The 25,859-nt window shown below is 40.3% G+C and overlaps 2 protein-coding genes and 1 long non-coding RNA gene across 3 annotated transcripts in view; 2 read left to right on the plus strand and 1 right to left on the minus strand.

Moving 5' to 3' along the window:
* On the minus strand, positions 1 to 18,600 carry LOC125316421. The gene is made up of 2 exons (XR_007199645.1): positions 18,485 to 18,600; positions 1 to 126 (listed from the first exon to the last, which is right to left on the minus strand). It is a non-coding gene; the product is annotated as an uncharacterized LOC125316421 (long non-coding RNA).
* The window catches only part of LOC125316398 (germin-like protein subfamily 1 member 20), a 22,243-nt gene continuing 13,939 nt past the window's right edge, over positions 17,556 to 25,859 (plus strand). Inside the window, exon 1 of the mRNA XM_048284664.1 lies at positions 17,556 to 17,571. The gene's annotated coding sequence lies outside the window, so the exon portion shown is untranslated. The remainder of the gene's footprint in view (positions 17,572 to 25,859) is intronic.
* Positions 17,582 to 18,715, plus strand: LOC115755338 (germin-like protein subfamily 1 member 20). Its single transcript, XM_030694694.2, has 2 exons — positions 17,582 to 17,729; positions 18,026 to 18,715. The coding sequence occupies exons 1-2, from the start codon at positions 17,603 to 17,605 to the stop codon at positions 18,574 to 18,576; spliced, it is 678 nt and encodes a 225-aa protein (XP_030550554.2). The 5' UTR covers positions 17,582 to 17,602; the 3' UTR covers positions 18,577 to 18,715.

Consider the following 25,859-nt stretch of genomic DNA (forward strand, 5'->3'; position numbering starts at 1 on the left):
TTTTCCCGATTGGGATGATTCACTTCCAGCTCAACGTTGGAAAGACCAATGCAGTCATGATCACCGGTCTAAGCAGCCAAAGTCCAGGAGTCATCACTATCGCGAATGCACTGTTCAATGCGAAACCTCCTTTTTGATTGCTGTATGTACTAGATTGATTTTATTCGACACTTTGTGTCCCTTTTTTCTTCCAAGTTTCGTTGTACATGTTGGTTGGGCTGAAGATTGAATATTTCATAACTTAGAATACATCAGATCTCATCTTAAGAGTTCATTGTCAACTTTTCACTTTATTTTCCAGAACTGTACAACAATGAATTTGTTATTTGTCAGTAGTATAATGCCGAAGCATCTGTGTCATCAGCAACTTGGCATTAGGAAATACCCAATTCAAGTGTGGTTGAGTGACGGAGGACTTCAAAACTAGAAAATATCGGATTGCATTGACACTTGACACTAGCATGTTAGATTAGAGGATTTCCAACCTGAATGCTTTACAAGCACGAACTGCTAATGACCATTGCCACTTCTGCTAAGGCTGCATAACCAACTAATAATGAACAATCTGTAATGACAAAACTTCAGCAGTGTCGGAGATCACAGTGCTGCGTTTGTTTAAAGGGATTGGAGCCTAAAAAAATTCCTATTTTATTAGAAACTGTTATTGCTATTTGCTTGCTGCACGCGCTAGTTTGTTTGATCCACCACTTGGCATCCCTTCTTTTTCTTCCACGTTCTGTTGTGCATGTTGGTTGGGGTTCTCATATTGCATTTCCTTTAGATTTAGCTCACCGTAGTTTATTGTCCTTTTGATATTTAGTTAATCTATGAACAAGAAGAGGGGTCAGTAACTGTTAAAAGTACTGAAAAAGAAAACAACAGCTCTGATGTAGGTTTCTTCATACATATGTAAGCAGGTTTCTTGAAGTCCCCTGATTGTAAAGCACGGTTATCCCAAAAAAAAAAAATGCGAATTCATTTTGCAAAATTACAGGACAATGATCAGTACACGAAGGGTGTCCCCATGAATGGATGCTTTGATAGTTGTTATTAGTTATGGATGGTTATTATGGTTGTTGGTCAAGGGTTAGAAAATGGGAAAACCTTTAAATTCTCTACTTTAATCAATTTTCCAAAGTATCAACACCATATGTGACCAAACAACTGAAAAGTTATCAGTACTGCCAAGTACTTTTAAACAGAAAAAGCGAAAAAAAAAAGAAAAACTGACACTAGTTTCAGTACAATCAACCAATTCTAACTAATACAATCTTTTGGTGCAACTATGCCTCTTCTTCTAGTTGAAGCACACTGACTATTCTTCCTCAGTCTACTCAGCATATTCCTGTGTTGCCAACAGATGCTATATTAAGGTTCCACCAATCCAGATTTCATCATTTTGAGTGCTTAATTGGTGCATTTCCTACTACCAAATTGGCAACTTTTCTGTTACTCTTTCAGCTCCTGCACTGAACTCTGAAATTTAAAAGGCATAAGGTTCCATGAATGAGACTTTTTAACGATAGATTAATTAATGATAACGCTGCGTAATTCTCATCTCAAAAACGATTGTTTCACTCAGACGGTCCACCATTTCTGTCCTTTTTCATTGGGAACTCCGTTTCATGCAGATAACTATAAAGCAAGTATAGCATCAGCACTAAGATGACCAATTCAGGAGTGCTAGAGTACAGTGGGGACCACACATGCATATGATGAAGAATAAGGTCGAGCGTTTTATGTGGGAGAAAATGTTATTGCTGGAAGAAAGATCCGGCTGTGTAGTTGTTGAACAATTGTAAAGCAAGAGACACATATATCATTTGGACAATGAAAGTAATGTTTGCTTAAGGAAGAGCAAATCAGTTGATTTTTATGTGCAGTTGTTGAACATTTGTATTGTCTACAATATAAAGGGATACTGTTGACCCCTAAATGTTTATTTTCGTCAGACTTTCTCTCTGCTTCGTGTTCAGTTGGTGAATGCACATAGACTCCGAATTCTAACTTAGCACAGTCATAGATGGCCGCAGGTATATCCATGAAATGAAATGTTTCCAAACTTGAATAGTGACATTTAGTTTTGGACTGGTCAAGTTTTAGGAAATTGAAAATGACGAATGATTTCTACTTTAGTTAGTATTGTAAGGCCGATGGGGATAAGGTGAAAGAGAAGCACTCACAAAGACTCACAAGACAACTCAAGAAGGAGACAAAAAACTTTTCTTATGTGTTCGCCTTGAATCACCCCTGCAAAAAATTGTTATAAGACATGCCTATTTTTAGGCTTGGTACATGATTCTTGGACTGACTCATAAATGACTTCTTAAAAGCAACGCTTCAATATAGACTTCAATACAGTCACGATGTTTATACATAACATTAACCACACATCATAATACGAACAGACTCTGTTGACACCTAAATTTTGATTTTTAGAAAATCATTCATATAAGCATAAAATGAGAGTTATTCATAATTCTCACAAAAAAAAAAAAATTTCATACATTGCATATATAATTTTCACCGGTCAAGTGTACGTCATGTCAGCTAGGGCCGGAGAAGAGTCAATTGAGCATGATTCCAACGAACGACCAAGTTAAAATCGACTCGAAAGTCACTAGAGAGGTGCAGAATTTTTTACCATAATTTTGGACTCAAAATAGCCCGTTTGAGCTCTTAAAATTGCAAAAAGGCCTTAATTAATTACCCATTTTATTATTTAAGGTCCAAGTGAGTCCGGGATCACAAAATGAGCCCATAAAACATTGAAAAGTAGCCCATTTTGCCCTCCTCATTCATTTGGCCGAAAATTTGAAGGAATGCAAACCAAGTGAGACTCCTCAAAGTGCAGATTTTTTAATCCAATGGTTAAAAACTCAATCAAAGTCCTACTAGGGCTCCCAATCTAACGGTCAACGTTCAATCCTATCTCCACTAGGTTTAGAATACTTAAGCTCTCTATAAATAGAACCCGAAACCTAGGTGAACAGGGGGGGATTTTATTCTGAAAATCAAGAGGGACACACGTGAGATTGAGAGAGGGAATAAGGAGGAAGTATTGGTCATAAGATCGGGAGCTTTCCCACGAGGAGGTTGCGACGACACCCATTGATCTTTGCGGGTGCTGCATCAAAACCGGAAAAAGTACGGCCTCGATCGCATGCTATTGGTCTCGGTTCAGCTATCCCACCAGCGTTAGGTTGGCTTCCCAGTAAAGAAACGAAGATCATCCAAACACATCAGATCAACTTGTTCTCTTCTAGTTTATTGATTTCTTTGCAGGAGACAAATTCTACTAGAAAAGGACAAGGGGGAATGGCAAGACATGAGGACAATTCCTTGAAGTGGTGCCCTTTCTTTCTTTTTTCTGGTTGCACGTGTTACAGCCCATAATACCAATAAAAGTCTTCAAGTCCAGTGTTGCAACCGTGTCCTTTGCAAGCTGAGCGTGACTCTCCTTCACGGGCCAGCTGTGATTTTCGGAAGATCGGAGCACAAGACTCAGTGCAAATTCAAGTTTGGGAAGGCAACGTCGCAATCAAGATTGGTGTTGGCTGAACCATCCTTGGTGTGCAACATCGTGTAGCCGTACAATCATCCAAGTTTGGTGTGCAAGTTTTCAATTCAAGCTTGAATTAGGTAACGTCTCTATCTCAAGATATTCTGAAAGTTGATTGCATAATTTGAATGTTTAGATGAATGAGACTTTCGGATATGATGAGATTATTATCTAATTTTAAAAAAATCTGAATCGGAAGTTATCTTGTGAATATCTCGAGTATCATTGAATTCGGCTTTGGGATATTGGCATATCTTTGTATATCATGTGATTTGATTTGAATATAATTTGGTTCCTGATCATATCTTTTAGGTTTGGATAGTTATCCAAAAAATCTTTTTTTCAAATCTCAAGAGATAATTTTCTAAGTTTAAAAGATATGTTGCGGATAGGGGCCTATCCTCTTTAAAATTTCGGCACCTACCCCTAGTTGGCCGAGAAATTTTTTTTTTTTTATACCTTAGTCTAATTCAAATATTTTTATAATCTACCTTGAGTATAATACATGCTCCCTTGTGCCTTGTCCCTCGGAATATGTGAATTGTGGATGACTATCCGACTTCACCCCCGAAGTACGACGTCATCCGCACATGAATTTGTCTAACCTATCCCATAACTTTGGGACCGGACTGACAAATTTCATAATATATAAATTCACTATCTGACCCCACCCCCGGGTATGACGTGAATAAAGTACCTTCGACCCTACCTCCCGGGCACGAAGCGAACTCATCGGAAAAATTCGGACTATAAGGTGTATTATGCTCAAGGTTTATTATATTCTTATTTGATTCATTTTTTCATTAAAAAAATCATAAAAAAAATCATCATATCTTGACCTTAAATGAATTTTTCGGAAATTATATCTTAAGATCACTCTTAATATAAATTGGATTTTGATTAATCAATTTGTGTTAATTGTCGGACCAAAAATCATAAAACCGAAAATTCATTAAAGGGTTATGACATTCCATGTGCATTTCACATAGTCTAATTCGTCATGCATTATTGTATGTCATTCATGCATTTTCATGTCATCAATATAATCCATATTGCATGCCGTGTAGTTCGAAGTTCATGTTCACGTTCCATCAAATTCAATTTTTCCAAAAGCCATTCATGCAATTTTTTTTTATACCACATAACGTAAATAAATCATCTTGCATGTCATATAGGTTAGTTTTCATGTTACACATCATGAAGTTAGAATTCACTTTCCTTTATATGCATCAAAATACATTTTCTCAATATCATCATTACTCATTTCATATAGTTGCATAGAATTCATCTAATCAAGAAAACCCAAAAATAAATTGCACCTTAATTCATTCATTGAAATCAATTGGATTTGCCAATCAAGAGAATTTTCACAAGAATGGTACCGAAAGGGTGTTAATTGAAAAATTAACATAATCAAGTCTTCGAACCTAAAACTCCGGTTAGCAGAAAATAAAGTATTCTCCCATACTTTATTTAGGTATCTAATCTACCTTCCGAAAAAGATTAGTGGCGGCTCCAAAGATCGAAAATATTTTGATTGAAATCATATGAACCTAAGTTGCGAATTGGTAGAGCTTGGGAGAGCTCGGGCTAGGTTAATTAATTCATTTAATTAATTTGGTAATCCATTAACCCGAAGTTCAATCACGAATTTTAGGTCGCGACAGCTTGGCGACTCCACCGGGGATTGAAATGGACATTTTTCGAAAGAGTTGATCTTAATGGTTGATGTTTGAATTTTCGAAAATTTCATTGTTTTTCAAGAAGACCTAGGCCGAATTCTTGCGATGATTTTCTTTTGTGGCTTTATTTCCTTGATTATTTAGGTGTTATATGGTTTTGCGGGATAAATTTAAATGTTACTAACCTTTGTTTTGCAGGGTAGTATAATTTAATTTTATCCCCGATTTGTATAATATGCCATATGTCCACATTCCATTTGCATTGCATTGTCACCGCAATTGGACCCGGATTGCTAGTAACTAGGAAGGTATCGCGCGGGTATCTCCCCGACCTCACCGCCGAGGTACGGGCGACCCCGTCCCCGATTCCGACAATTTCTTTCGTGTTGGAGATTTCTCCCCTGGCTATACCCCCATGGCACGGGTAGAATCTTGACCATAGCCGAAATTTTGGAAATTAGACCTGACCAAACCCCATTGGTATGGTCCATTTTTGGAATCTCATTTTGAAAACACCATTAATCAATTAACTTGCATCCATGCGCATGTGGTTGTGATTGTGGTCCCTCGTGGCAAATTCTTAGGTTTCGTCTTGTAATTTACTCATTTTTCATTTATTATTTTGGGTTGGTCCATGGCAATTAGGGTTGTCGAGTCTCTGTCTTGATCATGGGAAGCAAGGATAATCCTAAGAATATCCGGATTCTGGATGCACCAAAGTCGGACTTGAGTGAGTGGTCGACCCGACTCGACCGCACCGCCTGTGCATATGTCGAATCCAGAGTTGGGCGACTAATGCCGATATTGGATATCAAGATTCGTGTGGGGATAGTTCATGCGTTCACTCACTTCTGGAGTCCCGATACCTCGACGTTTATCTTCGGTAAGCATGAGCTTACCCCTACTCTGGAAGAATATGGCATGCTTATTGGAAAACCTGTGGATGCGGAGTTGATTAGTCCACCTATTGGGCTAGATCCTGCTATAGCACTAGCCGATTTTTTGAGAATCAAAGTAAAAGAAATTCGCAAGATTTTGAAAGGCGGTCATGGGAATTGCCCGTTTTCTTTCGTAGAAAAATGTTTCAATGAGGCATCTCCTATTCAAAAGGGCAGAATTTTTCTATTGGCTTTCTTTGGAATGGTCATTTTCCCATATTTTCAGAACTTCCTCAATCCTCATGTTGCTTTTGTTGTTCAGCAAATATGTGATGGGGGAAACTTAGTCCATGCTGTCTTGGCTGAGACTTTTATCTCCCTCACGAAATTCAAGCAAAAAAAAGGAAACATTTTGCAAGCATCGGCCGATCTCTTGCTTATCTGGTTTTTATCACATATTAGGCCATGCAAGCATCTCATCTCAGTTGAGAAAATTAGAAAATTTTCCCACCCCATTACTGTTTTTAAAAATAAACAAGAGGAGATTCCGGATTATCATTTTTCGGATTGGATATTGCTTTTAACGGATCCGCGTCCAAGGGTCTTCCGATGGCAAGCTAGTTGGTTCCAAGTAGAGAATGCTAGATTGGTGAGTGGGGGCCAAAAACCCATCCCTTTGCTCGGATTTACCGGAGCGACCGAGTATCACCCCATTCGTGTGGCCCGCCAATATGGAGTGGTTCAGACGTTGCCACCACCTCTTGATGCCGACCGGGTCCAGTTCGATTTTACTCAGAGTGTCCCGAAACATGAGCAGGCAGTGATCACCGTCCGTTCCCTATGGGACTTTTGCCGACCGACCAAGCTCAAGCTACCGACGAAAGTCTTATCGGGCAACGAGAAAGCATATCATGCTACGACGCTTTACATCAAGAAGCACGTGATTCCCAAGGCAATCCAACTGAAGATTCCTACAGTGTCAGTCACAACCTCTCGTCGGGCCGAGAATGAGGAGCTTAAGCGGAAGTTGGAGCAAGCCGAGGGCACTATCTCAAAGTTGACCACTGCAAATAAACGTTTGAAGGATAGACTTGCTTCCCTGAAGTCATAGATCGAGATGGTCTTGTCGTTGAGTCGTTCGATTATTGGTCTTGCATTTAATTATTTTCTTTCTGATGTCTTGTCATGTTCTTTATTTTCCTAGGTCTTATGTTAGGGGAATCTCGTCAGATGTCAGGCTTGTTATCCTTTGATTACACTCTCAGATTAATAAAACAGTTTTGTTCTTATTCTGACCTTGCTGAGTTGTACGAATTTTTATACCCCTTTCAAGTTGGATTCAATTTCTGTGCTTCAAATGAAAAGTGTTTGTAAGATCTTGAACCATTTATTCAAAAAATTTCGTGATGATCCATCGTGTTTTCTATTTTTTATGGAATTAATGGCCGGAGTCAGGCAGGCTGGAATTTGACACGTTCTCAGACTACAGATTCATTTTGCGATTTACTACTAGTAAACGTGCCGTATTGTTAAATTTCCAAACATGAAAGTTGTTGATCTATGTTTCAATTAACAGCCTGAAAAATTTAGGAATTAAATTCACCATTTAAAGGGGTCCTTCGTTCTTTTAACAACAGGTGGACGAAACAGTTTTCTGAATGTAATTTTTCTCAAAGATGCATTAAACTGATTTGATCCACTTAGATCTAGCTCGATCGTCCAACACAAAAGTTGTTAATCAGCCTCTTGGCTATAAGATGGTAAATTTTCACACCATTTTTCACAATCGGATGATTTTTCATGAATAATTTCCCGAAACCCGACGAGGCTGGAACCTGCAGGTCAAGGTCACGAGTCAAGTGCTCATGAGTCTAGTATAGCCATGGATCGACTCAACGTCTCTCATGCATTATACTCATCATATGACCCTCCTTTTTAGGTAATTTATCACGGATCCTCCACACATTACCCGATCGGTGGCTAAGAAAATGGCGGACAAGGCTAAAATCAACAACGCGGTCCAAGAAGCTCTGCGAGAGCAATTCGAGGCTATGAACCAGAGGTTTGAGAGTATGATGAGCTAGATGATGGAATGTATGATGGCTGCCACTGTTGCTTCTGCTAAGCACCCGACCGGTCTAACACCTTAGAACGTCGCCTCTCCGACCCTTCCCGCAAGCAATCCCGAGAAGGCTTTCGAGCGTGTCCTTGGTTACACCATGCCGCTAGAGGATGTTGTCATTGCTGGCGCTAGCTCGAGCGCCCCATCACCAGCTCTCATCTCCCAAGCCAGCCCCGTGACTATGGGACCGTTTGATGAAATGGCCAAGTTATTGGCCCAAATGGAGCAGCGGATCCGTGAGGTGGAAGGAACACACAAGATACCCCAGATTGACCTGTCTGTCTTTTCAAAGGTCACGGTGCCGGAGAAGTTCAAGATGCCCGATTTCGAGAAGTATGATGGGACTTCCAACCCGGTCCAGCACGTCCGGATGTATCGGGCAAGAATGAACAAGCATGCGACCAACGGCCCCCTAATGGTTCGGACTTTCCAGGCTAGTCTAAAGGAAGCTGCCATGAGATGGTATACGGACTACGAGATCTATCGGATGGATGATTGGGGGCAGGCAGCAAACCATGCATCAAGCCATTAGACAATCGAAGCTTAATCATTGGACCATGATCAACGGAAGAAACATCTATCATGAACTCCCAACTTGGGGCACATCCGGGGGCACTTCCAAACCCTAATCGTGGCAACACCACGATCATTGGACATGATCCATTTTGATAGAAAATGGGGCAAATCAACAGCAAACTCCGATTTGGGAAGGGAAGTATCTTTTTCTCTATCTTATATTATTCTCAATATGATACTCTTTTTCCTCCTTGCAGGAGCACATGATTAACACATGGTCATCTTCGAACAACTGGAGCATGTTGAGTCCTCAATTGACTGATCTCATGCGCATTTCTCTTTATACGGGGGCAATCCACTCTCTCCCCATTCCTTGAGAATTCTTTCACGTTTGAATATGCTTGATTTGCACTTTTTTATGAAAAATTAAATCAAATTGAATTTCATTTCATTAAATTTTTGTCTGCATTGCTAATTTTCATTGGGAGATAATTTAAATCAAGCAATCTCTGTGGTCCAAATGATCATACCGAATGAGAAAACCTCAGGACGACGAAAGGCAAGCCATTTCCATACACGTCATGCATTTCCAATCCCCAGTGAGCTGAGTGAGGATTTCCATGCCCACAACGTAAAGGGTTATCTCGCGAAAAGTATGACGACCAAAATGATGAAAGGCATTCATTTCATCTACCCATACACTACAGGTTTCCCTTTGCTTAACCCCTTTGAACGGTGGTTTTATTTCATACCCCCGTCAGGAACAACCCCACACCGGGGCAATTCTCGGATCAAGGAATGAGTAAAATTTTCTTGCTCTCACTTGCATCAATCTTTGAGTGTATTTATTGCATGCGAATTCTGTGTTAGTCCAAGTGCCTTAGACATGATGAAGAGCATTTCATTCTCTACATCATACACATTTATCCCTTTGCAAACCCAATTTGAGCAGCGGATTCATTTCTCGTAACCCAATTGGTGATCATCCTAGCAAGGAATCATTTCGGATCATCTGACGAATGAGCAAAATGCCTTGGGGCAAACTCGAACTCGAAAGATTTGCCAACAAAATATGCGGGGCCTGGACGAGACCCCTTCCTTCCTTTTGAAAAAAAGAGAGTCGAGAGAAGGAAGTAAGAAAAGCAAAGGTTTACCACTAAAAAAAAAGAAAAGAAAACAGTGGGCAAAATTTTGAACATCCCAAAATCCCAAAAAAAAGGGAAAAAGAAAAAATGAGAAATGCGGCCCAAAAAAAAAAAAAAAAGAAAACAAAAGGGGGCCATTTCCTGTAAAAGAAAAGAGGAAAAACTCCCGGAAAATCTCTAGAATGAAGGGGTGTCTCAGTTGGACGCATTAGAATGTTCCCCAAAGAGTATGCAAGAATACCATTCTAAGCAAAGAGATGGTCACTAGTCTCATCATTATGCACCCTTTATTGCAAATAAGCCTTTCATTTCTAGGCCTACCCCGAACCTACATTACAACCGTTACCAAAAGTCTCTTCAGATTAGGGCACTTGGGTTAATGTAGGATTTTGAATTGCTTATAAATATCACTCAAAGAAGTGTGGGCAAGATCATTTTTACTTCATTTTGCGGGGTTCCCGACTTGTAAACCCGATGCGAGCCGACAAGAATCTCATTTCATTTCAAAGCCAAAAATGACTCATATGAGTCCCCTTTGATAAACCTCTGACCAAGCCCGAATTACAGTCCCCATAAAAGACCTCACGGATTGGTCTAGTCATGCTGATTGCGAGAATACCTGGACCTTTGTCAAGTGTGATGATGGCAAATTTTTGAGTGATTCTCGTACTAGCATCAATGGTCGGGTTTCAAAAGCCTTTTCATGAGAATGAGTGAAAGTCCTTTCTGATTGAAGGTTCCTCATTCAATTTGTTCGGATTTATCAAAAGGATCAGACAAGCTTGCCTCATTGATAGAATTCCCCAATGAAGCTTTATAATGCAAGCAAAAAGCTCACAAATTTTGTTAACATATGATGTTGCATTTGCTCATAATTGCACCACAAGTCATTAAGTAGGTATGATGCGGTCAGCCTAGCCCATTCCTATTCATTGCTTAGAAAATCCAGGAAAGTTTTTTGAACCCTTTTCAAAATTAACTTTAGTTGTCATTTTGACCTCTTGTGTATTGACTTGATTCATCTCGGGTGACACATTTCTTCAATACCGATTCGGTTCGGGTAATACACCTCTTATACTTATGCTTTTAGTCCATGATTGACATGCTCTCATAGTATCTTTATCCAGTTCATAATCTCGATTTGCTCTTGTGGTCCGGGTACATATCTTGCTCATGATCGACCTGCTCTCATGAGGTATTTATCAAACCATGGATGGATTTGTTCTCATGGTTTCAATAAATCTTTATCAAGTTCATTGATGGATTTGCTCTTGTGTTCTTGATTTCTTTTATTCATATCATAATCTCGATTTGCTCTTGTGATCTGAATAGTTTTCCAATCCATCATCTCGATTTGCTCTTGTGGTCTGGATATTTATTCAACTCATGATTAACTTCATGAGATAATTTTATCGAACCAGGATGGATTTGCTCTCGTGGTCTCGATAAATTTTTGTTAAAGTCATAATCTCGATTTGCTCTTGTGGCTTTAATATTCATTTAGTTCATAATCTCGATTTGCTCTTATGATCCGAATACTTTCCACTCCATAATCTCGATTTGCTCTTGTGGTCCGGATCTTTATTCAACTCATGATTAACCTCATGTGATAATTTATCGAACCAGGATCGATTTGCTCTCGTGGCCTCGATAAATTTTTATTAAAGTCATAATCTCGATTTGCTCTTGTGGCTTTAATATTTAGGGTTAATACCACGGAAAACCCTAAACCGGTACACTTGTGACAAATTTACCTCAAACTATTTTTTTGACCACAAAAAATTTCAAACTGGTACACCCGTGACAAATTTACCCTAAACTGGTACATATATGAAAATTTTACCCTATATTAATTTTCGTTAAATTTAACTGTTAAATTGCTGATTTGGTGACACATGACAGTTAACGGGTATACCAATATGGGGTTTTGACTCTCTGTTTGTCACAGGTTTATTAATTTGAGATTTTTCGTGATATTAAATCAATTTAACGTGGGGTAAATTTGTCACCTGTGTATCATTTTAGGGTATTTCGTGATCAAAAGAATTATTTTAGGGTAAATTTGTCACAAATATACCAGTTTAGGATTTTTGGTCGTCAAAAAAATAGTTTTGGGTAAATTTGTCACAGATGTACTAGTTTGAGGTTTTTTGTGGTCAAAAAAATAATTTGGGGTAAATTTGTCACATGTGTACCAGTTTAGGGTTTTTCATGGTATTAACCCTAATATTTATTTAGTTCATAATCTCGATTTGCTCTTGTGATCTGGATTTTGTTCCAGGTTCATAATCTCGATTTGCTCTTGTGATCCCGAAAAACATATCTTTAACACTACACATATCTTGCGCTGTCTCGCGTCAGGGAGAGGTCTCTGATAACAGATGGGCCCAAGATCTTGAAATCCTCGCATCAGAAGCTTGGAAATTAAGAGAATCATCATCTTATGAGGTATATGGTGAAACAGGTATTCTCGTATGCGATCCGTGTGCAAGTTTCTCTAATATGGAAAAAAGAGAAGTTTTGGCACACGTTTTCTATAGTCCCGCATATCATGCATCACTTTCGTTGAATTAGAAAGAAAAGGGATTCAATCCCACCAAAAATTGCTATCACTCGCATTAGCAAAATTTAGGTTGCAATCTTTGGTCTTTGAGCGAAACCTCTACGAGCTTCCACTCAAAGAGGGGCAGCTGTTGACACCTAAATTTTGATTTTTAGAAAATCATTCATATAAGCATAAAATGAGAGTTATTCATAATTCTCCCAAAAAAAAATAAATTTTCATGCATTGCATATTTAATTTTCACCAGTCAAGTGTACGTCATGTCGCCTAGGGCCGTAGAAGAGTCAATTGAGCATGATTCCAACGAACGACCAAGTTAAAATCGACTCGAAAGTCACTAGAGAGGTGCAGAATTTTTTACCATAATTTTGGACTCAAAACAGCCCGTTTGAGCTCTTAAAATTGCAAAAAAGCCTTAATTAATTACCCATTTTATTATTTAAGGTCCAAGTGAGTCCGGGATCACAAAATGAGCCCATAAAACATTGAAAAGTAGCCCATTTTGCCCTCCTCATTCATTTGGCCGAAAATTTGAAGGAATGCAAACCAAGTGAGACTCCTCAAAGTGCAGATTTTTTAATCCAATGGTTAAAAACTCAATCAAAGTCCTACTAGGGCTCCCAATCTAACGGTCAACGTTCAATCCTATCTCCACTAGGTTTAGAATACTTAAGCTCTCTATAAATAGAACCCGAAACCTAGGTGAACAGGGGGGATTTTATTCTGAAAATCAAGAGGGACACACGTGAGATTGAGAGAGGGAATAAGGAGGAAGTATTGGTCATAAGATCGGGAGCTTTCCCACGAGGAGGTTGCGACGACACCCATTGATCTTTGCGGGTGCTGCATCAAAACCGGAAAAAGTACTGCCTCGATCGCATGCTATTGGTCTCGGTTCAGCTATCCCACCAGCGTTAGGTTGGCTTCCCAGTAAAGAAACGAAGATCATCCAAACACATCAGATCAACTTGTTCTCTTCTAGTTTATTGATTTCTTTGCAGGAGACAAATTCTACTAGAAAAGGACAAGGGGGAATGGCAAGACATGAGGACAATTCCTTGAAGTGGTGCCCTTTCTTTCTTTTTTCTGGTTGCACGTGTTACAGCCCATAATACCAATAAAAGTCTTCAAGTCCAGTGTTGCAACCGTGTCCTTTGCAAGCTGAGCGTGACTCTCCTTCACGGGCCAGCTGTGATTTTCGGAAGATCGGAGCACAAGACTCAGTGCAAATTCAAGTTTGGGAAGGCAACGTCGCAATCAAGATTGGTGTTGGCTGAACCATCCTTGGTGTGCAACATCGTGTAGCCGTACAATCATCCAAGTTTGGTGTGCAAGTTTTCAATTCAAGCTTGAATTAGGTAACGTCTCTATCTCAAGATATTCTGAAAGTTGATTGCATAATTTGAATGTTTAGATGAATGAGACTTTCGGATATGATGAGATTATTATCTAATTTTAAAAAAATCTGAATCGGAAGTTATCTTGTGAATATCTCGAGTATCATTGAATTCGGCTTTGGGATATTGGCATATCTTTGTATATCATGTGATTTGATTTGAATATAATTTGGTTCCTGATCATATCTTTTAGGTTTGGATAGTTATCCAAAAAATCTTTTTTTTCAAATCTCAAGAGATAATTTTCTAAGTTTAAAAGATATGTTGCGGATAGGGGCCTATCCTCTTTAAAATTTCGGCACCTACCCCTAGTTGGCCGAGAAATTTTTTTTTTTTATACCTTAGTCTAATTCAAATATTTTTATAATCTACCTTGAGTATAATACATGCTCCCTTGTGCCTTGTCCCTCGGAATATGTGCATTGTGGATGACTATCTGACTTCACTCCCGAAGTACGACGTCATCCGCACATGAATTTGTCTAACCTATCCCATAACTTTGGGACCGGACTGACAAATTTCATAATATATAAATTCACTATCCGACCCCACCCCCGGGTACGACGTGAATAAAGTACCTTCGACCCTACCTCCCGGCACGGCGAACTCATCGGAAAAATTCGGACTATAAGGTGTATTATGCTCAAGGTTTATTATATTCTTATTTGATTCATTTTTTCATTAAAAAAATCATAAAAAAAATCATCATATCTTGACCTTAAATGAATTTTTCGGAAATTATATCTTAAGATCACTCTTAATATAAATTGGATTTTGATTAATCAATTTGTGTTAATTGTCGGACCAAAAATCATAAAACCGAAAATTCATTAAAGGGTTATGACATTCCATGTGCATTTCACATAGTCTAATTCGTCATGCATTATTGTATGCCATTCATGCATTTTCATGTCATCAATATAATCCATATTGCATGCCGTGTAGTTCGAAGTTCATGTTCACGTTCCATCAAATTCAATTTTTCCAAAAGCCATTCATGCAATTTTTTTTATACCACATAACGTAAATAAATCATCTTGCATGTCATATAGGTTAGTTTTCATGTTACACATCATGTAGTTAGAATTCACTTTCCTTTATATGCATCAAAATACATTTTCTCAATATCATCATTACTCATTTCATATAGTTGCATAGAATTCATCTAATCAAGAAAACCCAAAAATAAATTGCACCTTAATTCATTCATTGAAATCAATTGGATTTGCCAATCAAGAGAATTTTCACAAGAATGGTACCGAAAGGGTGTTAATTGAAAAATTAACATAATCAAGTCTTCGAACCTAAAACTCTGGTTAGCAGAAAATAAAGTATTCTCCCATACTTTATTTAGGTATCTAATCTACCTTCCGAAAAAGATTAGTGGCGGCTCCAAAGATCGAAAATATTTTGATTGAAATCATATGAACCTAAGTTGCGAATTGGTAGAGCTTGGGAGAGCTCGGGCTAGGTTAATTAATTCATTTAATTAATTTGGTAATCCATTAACCCGAAGTTCAATCACGAATTTTAGGTCGCGACAGACTCTTGATAAACTCAACTAGATCTCAAAATTACATTTTGACTAATTTTTGGAATTTTTTAATTTGGTAAAAATTAATTTTGATCATATATTCGCATTGCGCTCATTGAGACAAGCAAAACCATGGGTAGATTGTCGCTGGACACCGCCAGACGTGCTGCCACGCTTGGCCGCTTGGATTTTTTGACAATTTGATTGAAGAGTACAAAGTCTCGAAAAATATTTTCCATGTCGATCATCACGTACGATTCGGTTGTAAGTAGATAAAGAGCTCAAAAAATGGGTTTGTAGGGAATTCAAACGCCCATACAAGTTCGAAATTTATTCAGGAATGCAACATTGATATTGCCATGAACTGCCTCGAGTAGGACTTGACTCCTTCTTTAGTGACAAGTCATGGACAACACTTGCATGGTGATGGAGTTATTAATCATGATCGTTAAACATCCGTCTCATTATGCCACGATACTTTGTTGTGACATCAAATCCTTCACCGTTGGTTTGGAACTTTTGCGGCCGAAGATTGAACAACTACGACTCTCATAGCTTGCAGTATCCTAGATCTCATCTCTAGTGTTTACCGTGACTTTTCCTTTATTGTCAGATCTGGACAAGGATGAATTTGCTACTTGTTAGTACAAAAATGCCAAAGCATCAGTATCATCAGCAACTCGGTATTGGAACGAACCAATTCAAGTGTGCCAGATTGCATTGACATCAGCATGTCAACAACCATAGCTATATGAAGCAGAAAGGTTTGTCTGTTGCTTTCCCATGAGAAGATTTAGGTGATGTGAGTTAAGAGTGAGGAAATTTGTTGTGTGTGTAGCTAATGGAAAATCTGTACTGACTCGAATATCGAAGGACAATTGCTTAACAACGCACTAAGGCGATTGGATCGCTCCCATTGTTCATAAAGGGCCATCTCAGCTGCAGTGCTCGTATCAGTAGGAGCGGGTGGTTCGTCTTTCCTTATAGCATAGTCTCCCAATTGAAAAAGGATTAACTCCTTTCAAATTTTGTAGTTTTCACCATTCTGCACAGGAACATCACTCTTAAATTCAGAGAAATTCACAGGTGGTAAAACTGCATAATAAATAAAATAAACATGCTTACCCATGCGAACCATGACTTGACGGAATTTGGCCGGAATCAGCGATTTCCTCTCCACCCAGAAAACCCCAATTTTTGATTTACCCAAAACCCACGAAAATTCACCCAAAACTCAATAATTCAATCGTAAATAAACGCTAATCATCAAGGCAGAGGTTTTGCATGCTCTGATATCAAATGTAAGAAAATCTAACGACTGAATGTTCCGATCATACGTTGTCAAACAAAATCACGTATAATCAGAATCTCCAGCCATTGATGAAGACGATTGACAAATCGGAATTTGTGGAACGTTAAATGATCAACGATGGGTGCTTCTAGCCAATTGCCCTCTTTATGCGATGGTGTATCTTTTCTGTAGAAACGTACGTTCATGTACGTTAAAATAAAAATTGACGACAGAGGTTTGGCTTAGATGACCCTTTATGTTCTCCCCTTCGCAACCCTTCGAATAACGTCGTCCATCAAGACGTTATCATAACTTTTGGGCATCGTGACTCTTGGGCGAGAACAGTTATCACTCAAGTTAATGCGATCAATAAACGTTAATGAAATAATCAAATGAAGAATCAAATGTGGGATCACATTATCCATAAAATATTATAAGACGTTAAACATCCGTCTCGTTGTGCCACGGTACTTAGTTGTGACATCAAATCCTTCACCAATGGTTTGGAACTTTGACGGCCGAAGATTTGAGTAACTACGACTCTCATAGCTTACAGTACCCTAGATCTCATCTCCAGAGTTTTATCTTAACTTCTACTTTATCGTCGGATCTGGACAAGGATGAATTTGTTACCTGTCAGTACTAGTATGCCAAAGCATCTGTATCATCAGCAACTCGGTATTGGAACGAACCAATTCAAGTGTGCCAGACTGCATTGACATCAGCATGCCAACAACCACATCAGCTTAACAACTAAGACATTTCTTTTTGTCAATGTTTCTGTGTTTTGTGGAGAAAAATATGAGATGTGCAAGAGTTCTGGCATCTATAAATAGGCATCATTTGGAAGCAAGTGTTCGCATCCATCAGAACACTTGAGAGTAGGTAAAAGAGAGGCACAAGAAAATTGAAATGACGAATAGTGTTTGGCTTTCCGCCAGTTTGGCACTCTTGGCTCTGGCACTGTCCTTCGCCGATGCCTATGACCCAAGTCCCCTGCAGGACATCTGTGTAGCAGTCGAAGAACCCAAGAATGCTTGTAAGCTTGTCTTTCCCTTCCTTGGTAGAACTCTCCGAATTAGTACATTTTCTCTTGATTTCAGAGTAGTCCTCTGATGCTCTTACTGGGTGCACTGGGGAAGCTCATCGGGCATTTTGATCGGTTTTTTAAACAACACATAGTGTACACTAATTTCAAACAAAACAAGACAATTAAGTTAACAAAACCATAACTTATCTCATTCTTGGTGCGACCTTATTGTATCCTAGGATGTGCCTCAAAGCATTAGAAAATCAGCAACAATTTCCTCTTAACAGAAACTCCTCTCTATGCAGTGTTTGTGAATGGAAAGTTCTGCAAGAACCCCGTTCTTACCACGGCGAACGACTTCCTCTTTTCTGGCCTCCAAGTTCCTAGAAGCACGGCCAATCCAGTGGGCTCCACAGTCACCACAGTGTTCGTGGACCAGCTACCAGGACTCAACACTCTCGGCATTTCCATGGTTCGTATTGACTTTGGAATAGGTGGTTTAAATCCTCCGCACTTTCACCCTCGTGGCTCCGAGATTTTGCTCGTCCTGGAGGGCACCCTCTATGCAGGCTTTGTCACGTCCAACCAACTGAACAATACTTTCTTTGAGAAAGTCCTCCACCCCGGAGATGTTTTTGTTTTCCCGTTCGGGATGATTCACTTCCAGCTCAATGTTGGAAAGACCAATGCAGTCGCGATCGCGGGTCTTAGCAGCCAAAACCCAGGAGTCACCACAGTTGCTAATGACCTGTTCAATGCAAAACCTCCTATTTCCCCTGAGGTACTAGCCAAGGGGTTCCAGGTGGATGAGAAGCTCGTTGAGACACTTCAGAAGAAGTTCTGGTACGACAATTAGCCTGAGAGATGCATCTGACAATGGTGTCATCTCTGTGTACTTGATTAAAAGAACTTTAAGTCGTCTGATGAAGTTCCCAGTTCAAGCATGAAGAAAGTTCCCTTGTGTAACATCTTATATGGATTTCAGTATAATAAGACCGTTTGCTTTCTGCACCAGCTACTTGTGATGAACTTATTTCACGGAACTAAGACAGAAAAAAGACAGCAAGCTCGACACTACACTCTACCATGTCACAGGATTTCCAACCTGAATGCTTTACAAGCACGAACTGCTGATTACCATCGTCAGTTCTACAAAGCAATGAGGCGCGCGATTATTGATTAGGTTGAAATCCAATTTCATTGCTTGGTTCCGGCTTTAGTCTCGTTAAGATTTTGAAAGCCGCCACATTTTCCTGCACAACTGAGCCATTGTGGGTTTTTAGGTTACATCAGATGCATTTGGAGAATTACAAAACTATTCCTCGTTCTGTTCATTTGGCAATATTAGTTTAACACATCTGGAAGTAGAGGATTTAGAGTTTATGCACTAGAGCATGGATATAAGCAATGAGGTGCGCGACGATCACCGAGGAACGTTACTGTTCATGTCAATTTTGTATATTTTCTTTCGGTGAAATTTTGAAATAATCTCATAGCCGGAGAAGGCTCATCGATGCGAGTATTTAGACTGGTCGTTTGTTGCCAGAGGCCACCCGATGGAGGCTCATGCGCCCCCAAGCGTCGGTGGGACAGTGCACTTGGACCTCACGCACCTTTGGCGCGAAACTGTGCAACAACGATTTACTTCAACAACTCGTTGACATCATGATGACGTCGGCGTCCCTCGTCCCGAGTGAACCCGACCCGACCAGTTCGGTTCAATCGATTGACTTGCCCGGTTCGGTTTGATCCGGTTTGGATCGATCCGACTCATCGACTTGCGTTGACCGGTGCTGATTTTCGTTGACCATTGACCCGCATTGATTGCATTGACTTTCATTGACCGGATTTTCAAACGGGCGTTTGAGCAGGCAATCGGACTCCGATTGGGGAGTTTTTTGTATCGGCGTGCTCATATGAAGATGCTCTATACAGTGGCATATTAATGTTACATGTTTGAGGCTTTTGTGGATGGAAAATTGCATATGGAACCCTATGTATGGGTATTTTTCAAGGGTACTTTTTCATTTAGTTTCATAAATGGCTTCAACATCGATAACGCCTATTGCGTCTATTCCTACTTATGGAGAGAAGCCAGAAGTTCAATGGGGTTGATTTCAAGAGATGGCAACAGAAAATGTTGTTCTATCTCACGATTTTGAATTTGGTAACGTTCCTTGATGATGATGCTCCTAAGTCGAATGAAGGAGAGTCAAATAAGGAAAGGATTGCTGCTATAAATGCGTGGAAGTATTCTGACTTCGTGTGTCTCAACTATATCCTCAATGGTCTGGACAATTCTCTCTATAATGTTTATAGTTCAGCTACCCTCGTGAGTCGCCTGCGAGCTCTGGCAATCCTCTCTAGCCGGTCGCCGACCAAAAACAGAAGCGGAAAGGAAGAACAGAAAAAGACAAGAAAAATAAAAAAAATCAATTAATAAATTAAAATAAATAAATTATTAAAATATTATTAAAAATTGACCACATCAGCGCCGTGGCGCCGGTTGGCAAAATGACTTGAATTGGCACAAATACGAAAGGTTTAGGACTCAATTGAAAAGAAAAGTTTAGGACTTAATTAGTATAATTGCAATAGATTTAGGATTGTTTTGGTAATTTTTTCTTAGTTATTGTTTCGTACGACTTTCATCGAACAAATTATAATCATAACAACCAAATTTAATTGATTAGTTGATTAACCTTTAGCTCGTTTCGAAATGGTATGTATATGTTATAGGTGCATGGATCATGCATTGCCATCTAGGCAACCACTTGCCGGTGGGCCTGGCCATCTACTTGTGATGAACTTATTTCACGGAACTAAGACAGAAAAAAGACAGCAACCTCGACACTACACTCTACCATGTCACAGGATTTCCAACCTGAATGCTTTACAAGCACGAACTGCTGATAACCATCGTCAGTTCTACTAAGGCTGCATAACTATTAAGGAACGAATCAGTATCAACTGGAACTTCAGTAGTTAGAGGGATCATGATGCTGCGTTGAGTTTATTAGGAACGAAGCCTCACAGGACTATTGTATTTTGGATATCATCAGTCAAAAGAAGCAACTGAATGGAAGTAATCTGCAAGCCGAGACCCATTTCGGAAGGGTTCGTGTCTATTCGCTTGCTTTTATTACTGTCAAATTGAAGGGTCTTTACAAAGCCCGCTGGAAAAAGGGCAGCCCAAAGGTTTTTTTTTTTTTTTTGTGTGGCCCATCACCATCTGAAAGCGACGGTTTGAACAAGTCCATGGGCGGATGAGGAATTTCGAAAATTCTTTCAAAAATCCGAAATTTTGTATCCCTCAAATAATTAGAAGAGATTCCAATTCAATGAATGAAATTACTTGGAACAAAAATCCATATGTTGACTAAAAGATTTGAGCCGGATGGGAAGACTCATGAATCGACCTGAATAACTAGCGGTTCAAGAATGCTGATGTCACGCCCCGACTCTCGAGTACACGGCATCCCTACCAAAACGCCTCTAATCATAAAAGATAACGTCCCAGGTACGTTATCGACCGTCGATATCGTAGCGCGCATGCGGAAACGCGAACTCTCCCAAATCAAGAAAAACAGTAAGAATAGAAATAAGATCAACAACATCAGCCATATACCAGAACAACTGTCAATACAGTACCAAAAGCAAATGATTATTAACCCTACAGAGCTATAGTCAAATACAACTCCCATTCTTCAAGGCGGCTCTCTAAGACCAACAAAAAGGGTATGAGGATTAGGTAGGGTTAAGTTCTCATCTACTCCCAAAAAAATCCCGTCGGTATCTATCAAAAGACTACGAGCCCTTGAAGTCATGGTGAAGGATCGTAGTCGGAAGCCAACGAACGCCCTGAAGAAGACTCAACGATATCTTTCTCAATTGGGTCGGGGTCGGGGTCAGAATCGTGCTCGGGGTCTACGATCTCACCGTCCGGCGTATTGAGTTCCACCGGAACTTAGGATGGAATAGATGGAACCATGTTAGGCGGCCCCTTGAGTCCATGGAGTGGGCCCCAAGTTTCCACCCTATCATCCAAGAACCAGGCTTTGAAGACATGTGCCACACGTTACGGCAAGCCTTCATCGACCCGCACCGTAGTGATGTGAAGTTCCCAAGTCCTATTCGTATCCGATTCCGAACGATACATGATATCGTAGGACCGGTCGATTGGGATCCGGAACCTGACGGGTCGTTGCATCCTTGTGGGCTTGAAATGGTTAACACCGGCTGAGATAAAAATCTCCGTAAGTCAACGTCTAAGCTCGGCTAGGGCGTTGATTCATCCAGAGGGTCCTATTAGTCAATCACATATTGACATATAAATATTCCAATCACATGCGGCTCACTCTTTGAAAATCACACAGTATGTAATTCTCGACTTAGTATGCCACACATAACAATCCATGGACATCACGTCAATCGCACACACGGACTCCACACGTGGTCCGATTATTAACGGCTATCTGGCCCAATTGCACACGACTAGTGTGACTTTACATTACGATTGTCATTGTCTATTGGCGGGACCAGGCTTTGTCCTTTACTTCCGGCGACGGCATTTGATAGTCCGTGTGATTCAGATTGACACATCACGGAACTACACGAAATCCCAAGAAGAGCTTCGGTTTGTCACAAGCTACGACCGGCATCCGCTCAATTCGACGACATGGAAAGGCGTGCGTCTAACAAGTCATGGAATTCCGATCGATACGGCATGACATTGTCGGGAATATTCCATCGTGTGACCATTCAAGTACAATTAGCAACCAATTCATTTTATCTTTACATTTAACCAATTGTCATACAAACGTGCTCAAGATCAACCACAACCTCTGTTATGCAATTCGTGCAACTTATACTTACATATATCCACCCAAATGTAAATATTATCCACCGGACTACGTACTTGTAATCGGGGTGGTCGACCCTAAACCGATCAATTAATTCAATCTATCATCCATCAAAATGATTAATCCAACAATCTATATAAACCATGAACTGAGCGGGGATAATAACTTAGCAACGAATAATCAATTCAATGGCACATGATTAAATTCATATGTCCACTTGATGGTACGCTCGCCCCTAACCTACCATAAGCTCACGATCACACAGAATCATCCAATCAATCAATCAATTTAGTCCCAACAAATCACTTTCAAACTAACTTAGGTAATTATGTCCATTTAACCTAAGCCGAGTCTCTAACCTATCCCGACCCTAATTAATCTACCTAAACCCCCTATTAGTCTAATTGAACTAACTCCGAACACAATTATCGTCCTAACCAGGGGTTAGAGGTTAACTCACAGTTAATCGAGCGAGGCAAGACCAACGATGATCCTCTGGAATTCCTCGGCGTGGACTTTAGGCTTGAATGGATCGCGAATCAAAACCCTTGAACTACAATCCAAACTTCCCGCTTAATGGGTCCACGGCCTAGTACAAGGCCCAACTTCACAGCCCACAACAGATTGGGCCTTGGCCCAAAACGCAGGCCCACAGAACAGGCCCAACAAAACCGGTCCAGCCCACAAAAACAGAGCATAGCAGAACAGGGCAGGTTGGGGGGAGGGGTGGCTGTTCACGGCTGTGGCGGTCTTTCCGGCGGGCGTTGAGGAGGTAACGAGTGGCAAGAGGCTTGAGGGGGCTGTGAGCTAGTTGGAGGCGGTCGGCGGTGGCTTGTGGTGGCCGGAGCTAGTACCGGTAGCAGCTAACAGAAGCTGCAGTAGGCGGAGCAGAGCAGAAGGACAAAAATAGGGCAACTGATCGGGGGCTGTTTTGGGACTCTAATGGCGTCGGAGCCTCGTGGGGCTGGTAGCGAAGATCTGAGGGGGGTGTCGGGGAGTATATGGTGGTCGTAGGTGGGCAGAGGAAGGTGGTGTGGCGGCGGATGGCCGTTAAGAACAAAACCGGTACAACAGAGGGTCAAAACAGGGCAGGCTGGGACGGTGGCTGTTCTAGCTCCTCCGGCGGTTTTGTGGTGGCTTCTAGCAATCGGTGGTGGTGGCTGGAGGTCAGGGAAGATTTGAGGAGAGGGTCGGAACGAGTGGTGGTGGCTGATCTTCAGCAATCAGAGACAGAGGGGCAGCAGCAACACAGACCCGACAAAAACAGGGCAGGTTGCTCGAGCTCCTTCCAGCCGACTTTCCGGTGACTCCGACTGTGTGGCGATGGTCCGATGGTGACGGTGGTGTTCTGTGGTAGTCGTAGTATGAGGTGGTGGCTTGGTGCAAAAGTTTTTGCCACAGAAAAATGAAGAAAAAAGGAGAGAAAGAGAGGGTGAATGTTGGTTTGGGGGGGTTGTCGTGGACACAAGAGAGAGAGAGAGAGAGAGAGAGAGAGAGAGAGAGAGAGAGATCTGGTGACTAAGGGCTGAATTGATAAGGTGAGACCCACTTAATTAAATAGTCTTGTCCCATAGCTCATAAAGTACTGGGGGTATTTTTGTAATTTTGAAAGTTGGCTGGGGTCATTTTGGTAATTTTACATCCTAGGGTAACCCAGGCATCCGGAAATCTAATGAAGGGTAATTTAATCCAAACTTGAGCTGATTCAGTCAGAATAAGACCCTGTACAAAAATTTCTAGTTCTAGAGTGCGACTATTCAATTAACCGAAACCTAATCCAATCCGATCAACGATTCGGGAAATTTCCAATTTTCGATTTTTGATTCCTTAATATCCAATCTCGAGTAACGAATTGGAATCCATAGTCATTCCATCGGCTGGATTTTACTATTAAACAAAGGTTAAATTTTCAGGGCGTCACAACCGACACTCACGTCCACCATTTTCCACCAATTTGCTTGACATGTCAATTACAAAGAAAACTTGGAAAAGTAAATCATCGTTCTGTACCACTTACTCATTATCCCCTAAGGGCCCCGATAAACTGATTGAAACTGGAAAAGATTTTATCTTGCAATAAGCGTCAAGGTCGTGTGGAATCCAAGCGAGCGGGAGAGAGGAAGAGAAGAGGAGGGGGGTGGGTTGGGGTGGTGGTTTGGGCAACTGGAGAAATTTCTTTCTTCTTTTTTTCACTCTTTTCTTGCCTTATTTCTGGTAATTCCAAAATATGCGGAATTCGTACCTAGATTTTAATTTGTGAAGTTTAGTGTGCATTTCCCACCGATTTTTCAATTGCAATTCCACCCCCAAATTAGATTATGAATATCGGTGTTCATATCATCTAAATTAATATCTTATCTATCGACGTCCATATTTTCTGAAAACATAGATTCACGATTTTTATTATGTACTAAAAATTCGACCGGTAAGAAAAAATAAAAATGGCGAATCATGCAACGATTCCACTTTTAACGTGGGAGCTGATGGACTCGGGTTGATTTTGACGAAACGGGTCAAAGTCTTGTGATGTTAGACCGAATACGTACATAAATACACGAGAAGGGAAGATTAATACACATGTCCAATTACAAAACAATGTGTATATAGACCTGCACCATCTCACCTCCCAAAAAACCATTTATCCCCCAAAACTATGGTTTCTTCCTTTTTGCTGTCCACCTGGTCTCCTTCAGCCGTTTTCTTCTTCTTCTCGCTCTTCTTGGTTGGCACCACTTCATTTCATTGTGCAGGCGTTTCTGCCTCCTCTGCTTCTATTTCCGCTATCAATGCGACTGAGAATAAGGATGAAGCAGAGGCTCTCCTGAATTGGACATGTCAGTTGGGGTTCTTAAATTGCATTTCCTTAAGATTTTGCTCACCATTGACTATTGTCCTTTTCCTATTTACTTAATCTTTGAGAAGTGCTAAAATAGTTAATAAAAGAAATGAAGAAAATAAAACGACAGCTATGATGCAGTTTTCCTCGTACGTATATTAGCAAGTTTCCTGAAGTCCCCATGATTGTAATGAGATCACTAGTGAATGAATCTCCTAATTGATTTGCTAATCTCCTTTTGTTATCTTAGGTGCTAAGATAAGTTGAATTGCAGATGCAGGCAAGGTTTCTCCTGCATTAGCAGCTGCATGAGCTACTGTAAAGCATGGTTATAAAGTTGTAAGAATTATAACTATCAATTTGTCATCCATCAACTGAGTTGCAGAACAATATTGTTAATGTACGAAAATCTTCTGTAATTTTTATCCTTTGCATTATTGC

This window comes from Rhodamnia argentea, chromosome 1 (genome assembly GCF_020921035.1).
Source record: "Rhodamnia argentea isolate NSW1041297 chromosome 1, ASM2092103v1, whole genome shotgun sequence".
Lineage (NCBI taxonomy): Eukaryota > Viridiplantae > Streptophyta > Magnoliopsida > Myrtales > Myrtaceae > Rhodamnia > Rhodamnia argentea.

Coding starts and splice junctions, on each gene's coding strand:
- LOC115755338 (XM_030694694.2), top strand. CDS start 17,603: ATGACGAATAGTGTTTGGCTTTCCGCCAGTTTGGCACTCTTGGCTCTG. Junction 17,730..18,025: donor CGAAGAACCCAAGAATGCTT/GTAAGCTTGTCT, acceptor CTCTCTATGCAG/TGTTTGTGAATGGAAAGTTC.